The sequence below is a fragment of the Oncorhynchus nerka genome, linkage group LG17 (assembly GCF_034236695.1).
Source record: "Oncorhynchus nerka isolate Pitt River linkage group LG17, Oner_Uvic_2.0, whole genome shotgun sequence".
Taxonomy (NCBI): domain Eukaryota; kingdom Metazoa; phylum Chordata; class Actinopteri; order Salmoniformes; family Salmonidae; genus Oncorhynchus; species Oncorhynchus nerka.
The window spans coordinates 47,554,675-47,569,602 of NC_088412.1; the positions used below are offsets into that span (position 1 = coordinate 47,554,675).

The window sequence follows — 14,928 nt, forward strand, 5'->3', positions numbered from 1 at the left end:
AGAGGAGGCTGGCGGCCGGTAGAGGAGACTGGCGGCCGGTAGAGGCGGTTCTCCCAAGTTATTATTTACTTTTCTCCAGGCGGTGAGGGAATGTAGTGACTTGATTTGAGTCTTTGAGTCTTGTTTAAAGCCTACTGTGTGTTCTGAGTTTGTGTGCGTTATCAGTGCTTTTTTTGCAGGCTATGTAGCCTGTGCTTGAATGCGTAGGAGTGGGGGGGAGTTGCCACGGTCCTGTAGGTTCTAACGAGGTTGGTTCCCTGTGGGGGTTTTTCATTGGCTCCAGAGTAGGAACAAGAACCTGTTGTGAGGAGCTGCTAGTGCGCTCGTTATTAGTGTCCCCCAGGTGGGAACCCTTTTTTTGAAAGAGGCTCTGAGATGCGTGCAGTGAGCCATAACTCCCCCTCTGAGAGCTGTAATGTATGCCTAGCGTTAGCTGACACACTAACACAGGACAGACGGGGGCCTAGTCAGGCCGAACACTAACCAGCACGATTCAATTATCTGCCCCTTTTTTAATGAACCACATTTTTCCTTTTGAGTGATTTCTCACAAGACCAGAGCAACAAAAAAAAACACCATGGCTTTGGGGATTTTCACAATTGAATCCGTAGAATGGTCTTTTTGGGGGGAGGATTGTTTACATATCTTTGTCATTTGTCCGTAGCGTCTGACATTTTGGCCTTACTCAGGCCTCCTTTAAGACGCCATCTTGTTTCATCTGTAGGTGCTACAAAACAATAATTGGTGTCATATGAAGCTGTACTTCTTGCTCTGGGATATGAGTATTTTTAATTTCATACGGGCGGGAGGGCCAAGAGACCCGGGTTGGGTTCTAGGGTTTGAGCAGAGCCTGAAGGTAGGGAGGGGTAGTTCCCCTTGCTGCTCTGTAGCCAAGCACCAGTTTGACAGAGAAGGGTGTTCCGTGTGCTCACGGCTCTGCGTCAGCGTTTCTCAAACTATGTCCTCGGGAACCACGTCATTTTTTGTGTTTTTTTTTTGCCCTAGCACTACACAGCTGATTCAAATGATCAAAGCTGGACGATTAGTTGATTATTTCAATCAGCTGTGTAGTGCCAGGGGAAAACAACAACAACATGTGTCCCGAGGACCGAGGTTTGGAAACTAGACTTGACTTGCCTTGAAATGCTCCTGGATTTGGGGACTGTGTAGAGACGGCTGGTTTCAGTATGTCTGTCAGAGCTGTATGTAAGTCTGGTTTCTTCAGGAATCACACTTTGTCTTTTCTCTCGGGTTTCCGTACAGCCGACTGTGTAGCGGGGCATGACTTCTTCTCAAAGTTGAAACCGCATTTCAGGCGGAGTCGGGGTTCGGAGGACTTTTGATGTTGTTCACAGCTCTCTGCCTTGTTAATTCAACCAAGTATGTACGAGGACTTGTGGTTTCGTTTTATACGGGGCCGTGCTCAACTCGGAATAAAGAGGAGGAGCCTGTCTGACTGCGTTCAGAACCTAGATCTGAAGGATGTGCTTCAACCCAGCCTGACAAAAAAGGAATAGGTACTAAAATATAATCATATGAATCGTGTGTGCGTGCGTGCGTGCGTGCGTGCGTGCGTGCGGTTTTGTTTTCCACTAGTAATTCCACCATGTTGAGGAGAACCTTGCGTATGATGTGCTCTATACAGGATTATATCCAACTGTGTGTGTGTGTGTGCGGTTTTGTTTTCCACTAGTAATTCCACCATGTTGAGGAGAACCTTGCGTATGATGTGCTCTATACAGGATTATATCCAACTGTGTGTGTGTGTGTGTGTGTGTGTGTGTGTGTGTGTGATTGGTTGTAGCTTGCGAAGAAGATCCGCGAGAAGTTTAACCGTTACCTGGACGTGGTGAACAGGAACAAGCAGGTGGTGGAGGCATCCTACACGGCCCACCTGACGTCCCCCCTCACCGCCATCCAAGACTGCTGCAGCATCCCCCCCTCCATGATGGAGTGAGTATATATACACACACACACACACACACACACACACACACACAACCCCATTACCCCTTCCTCTGTTTAAATGTATTTGAATCCTTTCTAGAAACAGTCCCCTCCAATCCTTTCTAGAAACAGTCCCCTCCAATCCTTTCTAGAAACAGTCCCCTCCAATCCTTTCTAGAAACAGTCCCCTCCAATCCTTTCTAGAAACAGTCCCCTCCACGTGTGCAAAATCTGCAAATTGAATTGGCATTTTAGTCATTTAGCAGGCGCTCTTATCCAGAGCGACTTAGTTCGGGTTAAGTGCCTTGCTCAAGGGCGCATCGGCAAGATGTGTCACCTAATCGGCGCGTGGATTCAAACCAGCAGCCTTTCGTTCACACGCAGTGGTGGTGATGAGCGCGCCACTGCTCAGCTCGGCGGCCATTTAATTCTCCCAGACAGATGCGGTTGTTTATGGGTAATGGAGTCATCTGGAGGCCTACCTCCATCAATCTCCCGCTACCTTGCAGGAGCAAACGCACGTCAAACGAGAGAGAGAGGGAGAGAGAGTGGAGAGGGCAAGAGAGCTGCTTTCAACACTAATCTCTACAGCTCCAGCTGTCTACGTATCTCTCTCTCTTTCCCTCTTCCTGTCTTCTTCTGCTTCTCTCTCCCTTCCTCTATCTCTCAGTCTGATGGTGTTTTCCGTCTCTCTGAAGTTTCTCCCCCGACTTATCTGCAGTTCCAGGGTCTGTCTCTGCTTCTCCCGCAATCAGTCTGACTCCGCTCCAGAATAATACCTGTAGAATTTCACCCGGATTGAGTCCAGTCCAGGTTTTTCTTCTCAGGCACACTTATTCTGGAGGAGAGCGAGGGAGCTGGGAGAGCTAGGGTGGACAGAGAGTGAAGAAGATGATGATGGTGATGTTGCGGATGGGGTGTGGAAGGGACGCGGCGAGGCTCACTTCTGAGGGCTCCCACGACTTCCAAGAATCCCACTGGGGGGGGGGAAAGCTGACTGCTCTCACTTTTGCAAAAGTTAATCTGGGAGCGTGACCGTTTTGAAGGAGTGCAGAGTAACTTCTCTCCCAGTCCCAGCCAGGGAAGGTTAAAGATCCAAACATCTGATGTGTACCAGTGAAATGCCGTGAGGCCTGTTTTCAGACTCTAACTCGGTACCGTGCTGGACCCTCCAGAGAAGCTGGTGGCAGACCCACCCGTCCCCAGGTCAGGGTGTCCTTTGTTGGGCTTAGAGTCAGCTGCTGCTGCCTGCTCCTGGGTCATATGGCAGGTCATAGCTGGGGGTGTCAGGTGGTTCACAGGATTAACCATGTCACACAGCCGTCACGCGACCACAGTGGTGTCAGCTAGCCCATGGCCCCCCCCCCACGCCGCACTGCAATGCTTTCATCAGTGTTCAGTCAGGGGGGACAGCTTCCAGGTCTAATCAACCAATCAATGCCTGAAAATGGCACGCGTTTCAGGTTTTAGTGACTGATCTTCAGGTACCAGCTGGATCACAATCATTTCGGACTTATTTTGAGGGGCGGACGACAAGAACCGTGTGCACGTCTCATAGCCCCGAACTCCCGTCTCCAGTGTAAGTCAGCCAGCCGCAGCGCTGTACAGATACACCCCCTCCGCATGCAGACGGGACACCGAAACACAATAACGAATACACCTGTTCTTTCCATGACATAGTTCTCACCTGGATTCACCTTCTATGATATCTTATTGATGTCTCTTGTTAAATCCACTTCAATCAGTGTAGATGGAAAGGGAGGGGGGGGTACGGTACGCAACTGACTATTAGGAAGATGTTCCTAACGTTTGCTATACTCAGTGTGTGTATCTCTATGGTTACCTCAGAAAGGACAAACGGTCGCTAGCTAGCCATGCAGGCTGACGGAGATAAGAGCAGGCGTTTAAGCTGGCCAACTGTGTTTTCCCCGATAACGACAGGGGTTATACAGGGTTGTAAGTTCCACCCAGCCTGATGTTCTTGTCCGGCTACGGTCTCCAGGGAGGTGTTGCTGGAGGAGTATTATGAGAACACGTTACCTCCTGCGCGTCGTTATGACTTTCTAGTCAGTGGGACAGGAAATGGAAATGCTACAGCAGTTTTAATGTGAACTGACCGCTGGTGACTGAGCTCCTCTCCTCTGGCGTGTTGATCCTTCACTGATCTCTGTGAGGGAGAGCTGGGATCAGGGGTCAGCTGGTTTTCCCATTTTTTGTTGTTGCTCTGAGTGAACTAATGAAGCCTCTGTTTTGAGCATGAGGGGGCGAGGGGAGGGAGAGCGGGGGGTAGGGGGGTAGTAGAGAGACTTAACAGGCTTTAAACCCCGGGCTGATAGGAGCCCTCTCTATCTCTCCGACCAAATGCTTCTGTCCCTATTAAGAGACCTTCCTCCGCCCTCACTCCCTGCTCCCCAAATCCCCATTGAGCCCCCCTCTTATCAAACGCATTGCTGTGTGCACCGATGGATTAAAAGAGGGAGGGGGGGGGGGGGTCTTTCTCTCCTGTATTCCTGTTATCTCCCCGATCCGAGGCGAAGAGAACTCCTCCTTATAGGGTATTGAAACAAAGCATAGCAACCCCTTCGTCATTGAACATTATGCCGGCAGGGGCCTCGTCACAAGCTAGCTGAGGCTTCAAGATACTGGAAGAGTGGTATTGTGTTTCTGGTGTAAGGAAACGCTCTGTATCTGCTGCTCTCAATGCCGCTTCAGGGGTTATTTCATCTATATTTCATCTATATTTCATCTATATTTCATCTATATTTCATCTATATTTCTTTATTTTCTCTACACATTTTTTTATATACTCATTTTAAAAGCAGGGATGTTTTTCAAGACCCTCATTTGCATGTTGAATCCAAATCGGGGCCGGAAGGTTTTCCTTCTTGCGCTCTCTCTCTCTCTCCTCCCCTTCTCTCTCGCCTCCCTTTCTTTCCCCCCTCTCTCTCGCTCTCTCTCTCTCTCTCTCTCTCCTCCCCTTCTCTCTCGCCTCCCTTTCTTTCCCCCTCTCTCTCTCTCTCTCTCTCTCTCTCTCTCTCTCTCTCTCTCTCTCTCTCTCTCTCCTCCCCTTCTCTCTTGCCTCCCTTTCTTTCCTATCTCTCTCTCTCTCGCTCTCTCTCTCGCTCTCTCGCTCGCTCGCTTTCCCCTTTCTCATCCTTTCTCCCTCCGTCCCTCCCTCTCTCCTGCGCCGCTCTCGTTCTCCAGGTTTTGATGTCAAATTCAAAGCGCTTTGCAAATGTATTTTTTATCCGGCAACATTTTGCTTAGCCCCCGCGTGCAAAGTGTGTTGAAGGAGAATAATAATGAATGTAGCCTAATGGGAATTTAATGTCTGAAGTTCAAAGGAGCTGGTACATCAGAGCAGCTGTCAATCAAATGCACTCTCTCAAGCTCTGGAGGAGGAGGGGGGCAGTAGGAAGAGAGGAAGGCGAGAGTGTGCGTGCGTTCGGTGAGGATAGCGGCTCGCCGCGTGTGTGCGTCTGCAGGCGTGCGTATTTGTGTGTGTCAGCGGGTTACCACTGGTCGGTTGTGTTTTCCTGTGTTTCCTGTGTGCAAGGAAGGACAGAATGTGAGGCAGCAGGGCTGCGGGGTTTAGTGGAGCTGGTAAGGGAGTGCGGGATCAAAGCGACCCAGCCCGCGGTGCAGTGTGGAGCAGGCTACTCCCCTGAGGACCCCCCCCTCTCCTCCTCTCGTCTCCCCATCCCTCTCTCAGCTCTTCATTAGGGAAGCTGAGGCACTCTGGGAGCTAGCTGCTATGAGACTAGCTGCTATGACTGCGTGGAGGTACCAGGGGGCTGCCAACTCCTTGTAATGCCGTGATAGGGGATCGACTGGGCTTAGAGGACCCCCCGAGGACTCCACAAACACTCACTCACTACATGCACCCCACCTATGCATGCAAGGGGTGCGTCTACTGGGAATGAGAGAGGCATATATTCCACACACAGCATGGGCATCATTGAGATGGTTGCTACTGTTTCCATCCATGTATTTCCTGATTCCGTCCTCTCCTTGATGTCCCACTCCTTTCCTTTTCTTTACCTCTCTGCATCTCTCTCCAGCTGTTTCTGAGAGATATGACGTCTGTGGGAGATCAGTGGTGCCGTCACAAATGTGATGTGTTCTGTCTCGATTCAGGTTCGACGGTAACTTCAACACCAACGTGTCCAAGACCATCTGCTGTGACCGGCTGTCCCCCACCGTCAACAGTCGAGCCTTTAACCCTGGACGGGACCTCAACTCAGGTGGGTCACCTTCTACCCCTACCAACACCCTTACCACACCCTTCATCGTGTTCACCATGTTTCATCATGTTTATCTCCTATACGTCCCGATTGAGACACAAGGCCACAATAAGCCCCCCCCCCCCCCCCCCGAGCCTTCTAACCCACCATTCATCTAGCAGTCTTCACCTCTTAACATGGACAGCCATGGCCTTGCTTGCGAACAATTGCCATGACAACAGCAGCCCGTAGAAGTGAATATTACTCACCATATCGTTCAATCTTTAAAGGAAAAGGACCCAGATGGAAATAATGAACTATGCCTGTTTCACACGTTATTAAACCACTTTGTGTTCTTTCTTCGCTCCTACGCTCTCTCTTCCCACTCTCTCCCCTCCTCTTTCTCCATTCTCTCCCCTCCTCTCTCTTCCCACTCTCTCCCCTCCTCTTTCTCCATTCTCTCCCCTCCTCTCTCTTCCCACTCTCTCCCCTCCTCTTTCTCTCACTCTCTCCCCTCCTCTTTCTCCATTCTCTCCCTCCTCTTTCTCCCACTCTCTCCCCTCTTTCTCCCACTCTCTCCCCTCCTCTTTCTCCCACTCTCTCTCTTTTGATCGAAGAATAGTGATTTTGCTTAATGCGCTGAAAATTCTGACATATATATATATTTTTTTTAAATCCCCCTCCCTCGATCTCTGTTCTGCTTCTCCATTCAGTAAGAGGATGTTTAAAAACAGAAAAAATCCTTCTACATCAGGAGGCTTTGTCGAGCTTTGCCATATGCCCCTGTTGCAGCGCTGTTAGCCAAACACTCAAAATCATAACCGGACGTGATTGACGTCATACATTTGACCTCGGCACCTGAACACTCCCAGTCGACATCCACACTCCGAACAAACAACAACGAGCGCTATGATTGCGGTTAGACGTTATGTTAGTTTATGACCATTGCCGACTGTACTGAAGAAGCTGCAGCGTTTGCCTCAATTATTTTCTACTTCTAATCTCACTCTCGCTAATGGTCATTTCTTTTTTCGGTCTCGGTGTGGAAACACTGGCAAAGCCAACCGCTCTCTCACAGACACACACTAACCCTTCCTCTGTTAGGACTGTAGAAACTCTTTTAACAGCCCCCTTCTCTTACCTGCCTCCTCGTCTCTCGCACCCTCTCCGTCCAAATTCACGGCAGCTCCACCTCTGAGCAGATTAGGATGATTCATCGTCCCCCCCAGAGTTTATTTTCCCAAGGCAGCCATCAGGAGTTCATGTTACCACCAGGCCTTCATTTCTCAGGCTGTCTTGACCTCAAGCCTCTAGCATTCATCGTCCCCATTTGTCTGGACCCAGTCTAAACAACCAGGAGGAGGAGGAGCAGGCAGATTACCCAGAGGAGGACTGAGAGGATGGTTAGGAGCGAGAAGAGGACAAAGACTGTAATAGAGGAAAGAGAGATGGTTGGGGTGCGAGAGGCAAAGAGGAGGAGCAGGCAGATTATCCAGGGAAGGAGAGCGAGCAATGACTGGGGGGAGCAAGAGAAGGGAGGGAATAAATGACTGGGGGAGCAAGAGAAGGGAGGGAATAAATGACTGGGGGAGCAAGAGAAGGGAGGGAATAAATGACTGGGGGAGCAAGAGAAGGGAGGGAATAAATGACTGGGGGAGCAAGAGAAGGGAGGGAATAAATGACTGGGGGAGCAAGAGAAGGGAGGGAATAAATGACTGGGGGAGCAAGAGAAGGAGGGAATAAATGACTGGGGGAGCAAGAGAAGGGAGGGAATAAATGACTGGGGGGGGGGAACAAGAGAAGGGAGGGAATAAATGACTGGGGGAGCAAGAGAAGGGAGGGAATAAATGACTGGGGGAGCAAGAGAAGGGAGGGAATAAATGACTAGGGGGAACAAGAGAAGGAGGGAATAAATGACTGGGGGAGCAAGAGAAGGGAGGGAATAAATGACTGGGGGAACAAGAGAAGGGAGGGAATAAATGACTGGGGGAGCAAGAGAAGGGAGGGAATAAATGACTGGGGGAGCAAGAGAAGGGAGGGAATAAATGACTGGGGGGAACAAGAGAAGGGAGGGAATAAATGACTGGGGGAGCAAGAGAAGGGAGGGAATAAATGACTGGGGGAGCAAGAGAAGGGAGGGAATAAATGACTGGGGGGAGCAAGAGAAGGGAGGGAATAAATGACTGGGGGAGCAAGAGAAGGGAGGGAAACAATGACTGGGGGAACAAGAGAAGGGAGGGAATAAATGACTGGGGGAGCAAGAGAAGGGAGGGAATAAATGACTGGGGTGGGGGGCCGGAGAAGGGAGGGAATAAATGACTGGGGGAGCAAGAGAAGGGAGGGAAGAAATGACTGGGGGAGCAAGAGAAGGGAGGGAAGAAATGACTGGGGGAGCAAGAGAAGGGAGGGAATAAATGACTGGGGGCAAGAGAAGGGAGGGAATAAATGACTGGGGGGGGCAAGAGAAGGGAGGAATAAATGACTGGGGGAGCAAGAGAAGGGAGGGAATAAATGACTGGGGGAGCAAGAGAAGGGAGGGAAGAAATGACTGGGGGAGCAAGAGAAGGGAGGGAATAAATGACTGGGGTGGGGGGGGCAGGAGAAGGGAGGGAATAAATGACTGGGGGAGCAAGAGAAGGGAGGGAAGAAATGACTGGGGGAGCAAGAGAAGGGAGGGAAGAAATGACTGGGGGAGCAAGAGAAGGGAGGGAATAAATGACTGGGGGGGGCAAGAGAAGGGAGGGAATAAATGACTGGGGGGCAAGAGAAGGGAGGGAATAAATGACTGGGGGAGCAAGAGAAGGGAGGGAATAAATGACTGGGGGGAGCAAGAGAAGGGGGGGAAGAAATGAGGGCAGGAAGAGGTGAGGGCAGGAAGAGGTGAGCGATGGCACCGGTTGTAGCCAATACGAAGAAGGTGTTGGGTGACGTTTCACATCTGTTTTTTCCCTGGGACTCGTCCTTTCCTTCTGCTTCTTGTTCTCCTCATCTCCTCTGACACACCCGGGCCTTTCTCTGTGGCGGTTCCCACGTCGCTCTGGTTCTTGTTCTCCTCATCTCCTCTGACACACCCGGGCCTTTCTCTGTGGCGGTTCCCACGTCGCTCTGGTTCTTGTTCTCCTCATCTCCTCTGACACACCCGGGCCTTTCTCGGTGGCGGTTCCCACGTCGCTCTGGTTCTTGTTCTCCTCATCTCCTCTGACACACCCGGGCCTTTCTCGGTGGCGGTTCCCACGTCGCTCTGGTTCTTGTTCTCCTCATCTCCTCTGACACACCCGGGCCTTTCTCGGTGGCGGTTCCCACGTCGCTCTGGTTCTTGTTCTCCTCATCTCCTCTGACACACCCGGGCCTTTCTCGGTGGCGGTTCCCACGTCGCTCTGGTTCTTGTTCTCCTCATCTCCTCTGACACACCCGGGCCTTTCTCTGTGGCGGTTCCCACGTCGCTCCGGGCACTGCTTCCATGCGAGTGCGGTTACTTTCCCAACCCCGCCCAGTGGACACATTAACCCCTCTGCACTTAGCCAAAGTGTCAGTGAGCTGTGAGGAGGGGGGCCGGGAATGGGAAGTGTGATTGAGTAATGAGTGCGGATGGAGGGGGTTAGAGGAAACGGCGCTCCCTCAGCCTGTCATCTATGTGGTTCTAGTGTTTTCTAAACACTGGTGGCGGGATTAAGCGCTGGCAGCCGAGCCGATGTATACATACTCTTTTATAGACGGTCAACATCCCAAGTGGTTCCTGTTTATACCAGGCCTGGAGATGGATGAAGTGGCCTAGAGCGCAGATGTATGGCAAGCTGGCGCGCCTCTGCTCAGTAACCGCCGCCGTAGGAAATGCTAGCGTGCCGCTAACCCATATCCATTCCCGTGTCCTAGCATGTTGTAGTGTCGTGTTGGTCTGTGGGTACTCTGTGTTCAGGTTGTTGACTCTGTATGGTTAGTGTTGTAGCTAGCTCTGACCTGTCTTTTATAAGGTAGCGCGGCTAAATGCTTTCAACGGTGACATGTTTGCGGTTATCTAGCACACACACACACACGTTTCTATTGACACAGTGGTGGATAAAGTACCCAATTGTCATACTTGAGTAAAAGTAAAGATACTTTAATAGAAAATGACTCAAGTAAAAGTGAAAGTCACCCAGTAAAATAGTCTAAAAGTATTTGGTTTGAAATATACTTAAGTGTCAAAAGTAAATGTAATTGATCAAATGTACTTAAGTATCAAAAGTAGAAGTGTAAATCATTTCAAATTTCTTGTATTAAAGCAAACTTTCTCCAACACTCAGACATAATTTACAAACAACGCATTTGTGTTTAGTGAGTCCTCCAGATCAGAGGCAGTAGATGACCAGGGATGTTCTCTGTTTAGTGAGTCCTCCAGATCAGAGGCAGTAGATGACCAGGGATGTTCTCTGTTTAGTGAGTCCTCCAGATCAGAGGCAGTAGATGACCAGGGATGTTCTCTGTTTAGTGAGTCCTCCAGATCAGAGGCAGTAGATGACCAGGGATGTTCTCTGTTTAGTGAGTCCTCCAGATCAGAGGCAGTAGATGACCAGGGATGTTCTCTGTTTAGTGAGTCCGCCAGATCAGAGGCAGTAGATGACCAGGGATGTTCTCTGTTTAGTGAGTCCTCCAGATCAGAGGCAGTAGATGACCAGGGATGTTCTCTGTTTAGTGAGTCCTCCAGATCAGAGGCAGTAGATGACCAGGGATGTTCTCTGTTTAGTGAGTCCTCCAGATCAGAGGCAGTAGATGACCAGGGATGTTCTCTGTTTAGTGAGTCCGCCAGATCAGAGGCAGTAGATGACCAGGGATGTTCTCTGTTTAGTGAGTCCTCCAGATCAGAGGCAGTAGATGACCAGGGATGTTCTCTGTTTAGTGAGTCCTCCAGATCAGAGGCAGTAGATGACCAGGGATGTTCTCTGTTTAGTGAGTCCTCCAGATCAGAGGCAGTAGATGACCAGGGATGTTCTCTGTTTAGTGAGTCCTCCAGATCAGAGGCAGTAGATGACCAGGGATGTTCTCTGTTTAGTGAGTCCTCCAGATCAGAGGCAGTAGATGACCAGGGATGTTCTCTTGATGATTGTGTGAATTGGACCGTGTTCCTGTCCTGCTAAGCGTTCAAAACGTAGGGAGTACTTTTACATGTCAGGGAAAATGTATGGAGTAAAAACTACATTTTCTTTAGGAATGTAATAAAGTTAAAAAAATATATATATATATAATTTTTTTCCCAAAGTAAAGTACAGATACCAAAAAAAACAACGTAAGTAGTACTTGAAAGTATTTTATTTTACTTAAGTACTTTACACCACTGGACACGGGTTCAGGAATCTGTCTCTATTTGTGTCTCTCCCGCTCTCTTCTCCTACTTTTCTCTCTTTCTCTCTCCTCCCCCCAGAGCGGAAGCTGCAGGGTTTGTGATCTGATCTCTCTGAGGATTCTGCCGTCTCCTCTGACCCAATAAGTCTGTTTGTTTAGACGGCCACTTTGGCCCTGTTCCCTGGCAGATGCTGCCGTTATATCAGCCTGCAGTGCAGCAGTACAACGAACCAGTAAAAGTTGGGAATATGTCAGCCTTTATCTGTTGCTAGTTGGAAATCTTAAATTCTCTTTATCTATTTAAAATCACTTTTTGTTGATGCTCTGAGCGAGAAGGTTTGGCTTAAAATAGCTAGGCCTTGTGTTGTCGTGTGTTGCATGCCAACGGTGCCTTGTATGACTACTAAGAGCACACGCTATAGTGAAACGATTCAAAACCGTCTCGGTTATACAGCAGGAATAAGCAGTTTAGTCTGATATCCAGTGGGACACATGCACCCTGGGAATGTGAGTTTATGCGGGGTAGGATAGGATAGGATATGAGCTCTCTCACCTTTCACACACAGACTAGAGGAGATATGGAAAGCTTCGCCATCTACCAGTGGACTCTGACTGGTGTCTGAGAGACGAGAACCCTCCGTAGGACAATTCATTTTAAAGAGTGGGTGAAGGAGAGAGAAATGATAGACCTGTAAGGAGCTCTTTTCTTTGTTTCGCAATACTTCATCTCCCAGAATATTCCCTCCAATTTTGCACTGTATCAACCCTACCTCTCTCTCAGGATCTCTCGCTCGCATGCTCTCTCTCTCAGGATGGCTCTCTCTCAGGATGGCTCTCGCTCTCAGGATGGCTCTCGCTCTCAGGATGGCTCTCGCTCTCAGGATTGCTCTCGCTCTCAGGATTGCTCTCGCTCTCAGGATTGCTCTCGCTCTCTCTCAGAATCTCTGAGTATTAATCCTACCTACCGTTTTACAAAACTGACCTCTCTCTCTCTCTCTCTCCTCTGTAGTGTTGGCAGATAACCTGAAGTCCAACCCGGGCATCAAGTGGCAGTACTTCAGCTCAGAGGAGGGCATCTTCACTGTGTTCCCCGCCCACAAGTTCCACTGCAAGGGCAACTACGAGCACCGCTGCAGGTACTGTCACGCTAGCAGACCAGCAACACTATCACACAGCATCACTCAGAGAAACCGCACAGTCAACTAGCCCAAAGCACACGGGCAAGAATGGAGTCATTATTGTAACAGTAAATCCTCACTGACTGCACATTCCTCACACATTTCACTTTTTGCTGGGCCACATCAAGGATATTGCTCTTGACTCTCCAAGATGGTCACCTCCTCGGCAAAGAGGAAACCGAAAAGCACTCTTCTTCTATTCCACCTCCTCCCTCTCCTTTGTTCCTGTGTGGCACAGTGAAGAGGACATGTAAATAGTATTTATCCTCTGCTCTTGGGTTGTTGGGGTTTCCTCTCCTCTCTGAGAAGGACAGACTCCCTGACCACAAATGCCCTTGATGCCCCGGGCAGGAATGTGTTCTGAGACCAGTGAAGACCACTGGAATCTCTCACCAACTGTTGTGGTTTCTCTGGCTTAGCCTGGTGAAAGACATCTCTCTCTTCTCTCTCGTGGCTCTGTCGGTCTCTCGCTCTCTTTCTCTCCCCAAATACTCAAAGGCCAGTGTCTCGCCACCAGCCAGCTGGCGTTCAGCGATGAGAAAAATGAGGTCGCCCTCACCCTGGCTGGCTACAAAGACAAATGTGGACTAAAGACAAGAACCACCAAGACTGTCATTCTGACCGTCTTTATATTTTGCCAGATGCATATTTAACAGCAGAATAGCAGGGCCTCGACGAGTACCAACAGCAGCCAATCTAACATTTGAATATACACAATCGCAAAGAAATCCATTCGTATTTTGTTCAGAAAGGTCATAAAATACCATTTATTTCAAAATATCAAAAGAGCTTGTTTTGAGTTGTATTTGTCTGCGCTTCATAGCCAAGGCTATATGGCTTTGCCATTCCAGTGAAATCAGCTTGTTCATTTAGCAGACCTGACGCGACTATATTCCCCTGACCTACTACTGTCAACTCACACATTTTACAGTAAGAATATAACGGAATATAACAGAATTAAATCAAGGCTGTTGCTGATTGTCGCCAGTACGAGGAACTCGCTGAGCTTATTCCAGGAAAAAGTCCTATTTTGAAACCCAGCACATCCTCACAATTTCGAGAGTTGTTTGGGAGAACAAGGTGAATTCGTTTACCGTAGAATCTGCTCTTTCCTGCTATCGCAATCTTTTCCTTTCGCCGGTGCATCATCAGTCTCTTCATTCTCAATTTGACAATAGCTAATCTTGTCACCCATCAGACTATTGTCAACTTAGATGGTACAATGATTCCCTACGCTCGCGTTTGCTTGATTTTGTCACACACTGAAATTGGGGAAACATTTTACATTTTAGCAGAGATTTTAACATTTTAGCAACCAGAGCGTTTTCTACTGCCCAAATCGGCCATTGTTGATTCTGCTTGGGAGGACCAGCACCCTGAGTGACGCTGATGGGAAAGAGGGAGGGTGCAGCCTACCCTTTTGACGGTAGAAGACGATAGAAGACGGGCGGACTGTCTTTTGTTGTGAAAAAGGAAGGATGCATAATCAGAATACGACTTTGTATGGGCCCAAAAACACACACACGCCATAAAAATGGGGAAACACGATCATTCCACTATTACTGCAGATATACTATGGACATTTTCAGCAATTACAATGCAAAACAAATCTCCACGTAGCTTCTTTTAATAGGAAAAGACAACCGATGCCTTTCGGTCACTTCAACTCTAGACTAGGTTTGTCCAACACACACGGGTTTGGCAATGGGGAGCTTGACAAAAGGGTGGTGATGGTTGGAAAGGCGTTGGCGGTGCCTCCCAAACGCAACAGTAGTCCTGGGAAGGGGATCTCTTGTGAAAACAGTGTGCGGAGGGCTCAGGGCAGCCGGAGGTAGAGGGGACAGCCCTGGGAACTTTCGGTTCAGCTCAGGCCACCATGAAGCAGTGGGGATATAAGAGTGGGATAGGGTTACCAGCCTGGGGTCAATAAACCACCATTCTAAACAGATTATTGTGTTTGTGTATGTTTTTGAGTGGGATTGTGTTGAGTGTATGTGTCAGATTTGTGTGTACGGGTACGTGCGGCGTGTGTGTGTGTGCCATGTGTGTCCTCATCGCGTGTATATGTGTGCCGTGTGTGTGTTCTCGCAGGCCAGTGTACGTGTCGGCGGTGCGGCCCCAATCGAAACACATCGTGGTGATCATCGATCACGGCGTGACCATTACAGACACACAGCTGCAGATCGCCAGAGACGCTGCGCTCGTCGTCCTCGGCTCCGTAGACGAACATGACAAGGTGAGGAGCACTCTTCTGATTTGAT

The 14,928-nt window shown here is 49.3% G+C and overlaps 1 protein-coding gene across 1 annotated transcript in view; it reads left to right on the forward strand.

The window, feature by feature from the left end:
- The window catches only part of LOC115145339 (VWFA and cache domain-containing protein 1), a 98,377-nt gene that overhangs the window by 47,467 nt on the left and 35,982 nt on the right, over positions 1 to 14,928 (forward strand). Inside the window, exons 3-6 of the mRNA XM_065003201.1 lie at positions 1,805 to 1,953; positions 6,085 to 6,191; positions 12,499 to 12,625; positions 14,759 to 14,903. Of these exons, the coding sequence (XP_064859273.1) occupies positions 1,805 to 1,953; positions 6,085 to 6,191; positions 12,499 to 12,625; positions 14,759 to 14,903 (528 nt within the window). The remainder of the gene's footprint in view (positions 1 to 1,804; positions 1,954 to 6,084; positions 6,192 to 12,498; positions 12,626 to 14,758; positions 14,904 to 14,928) is intronic.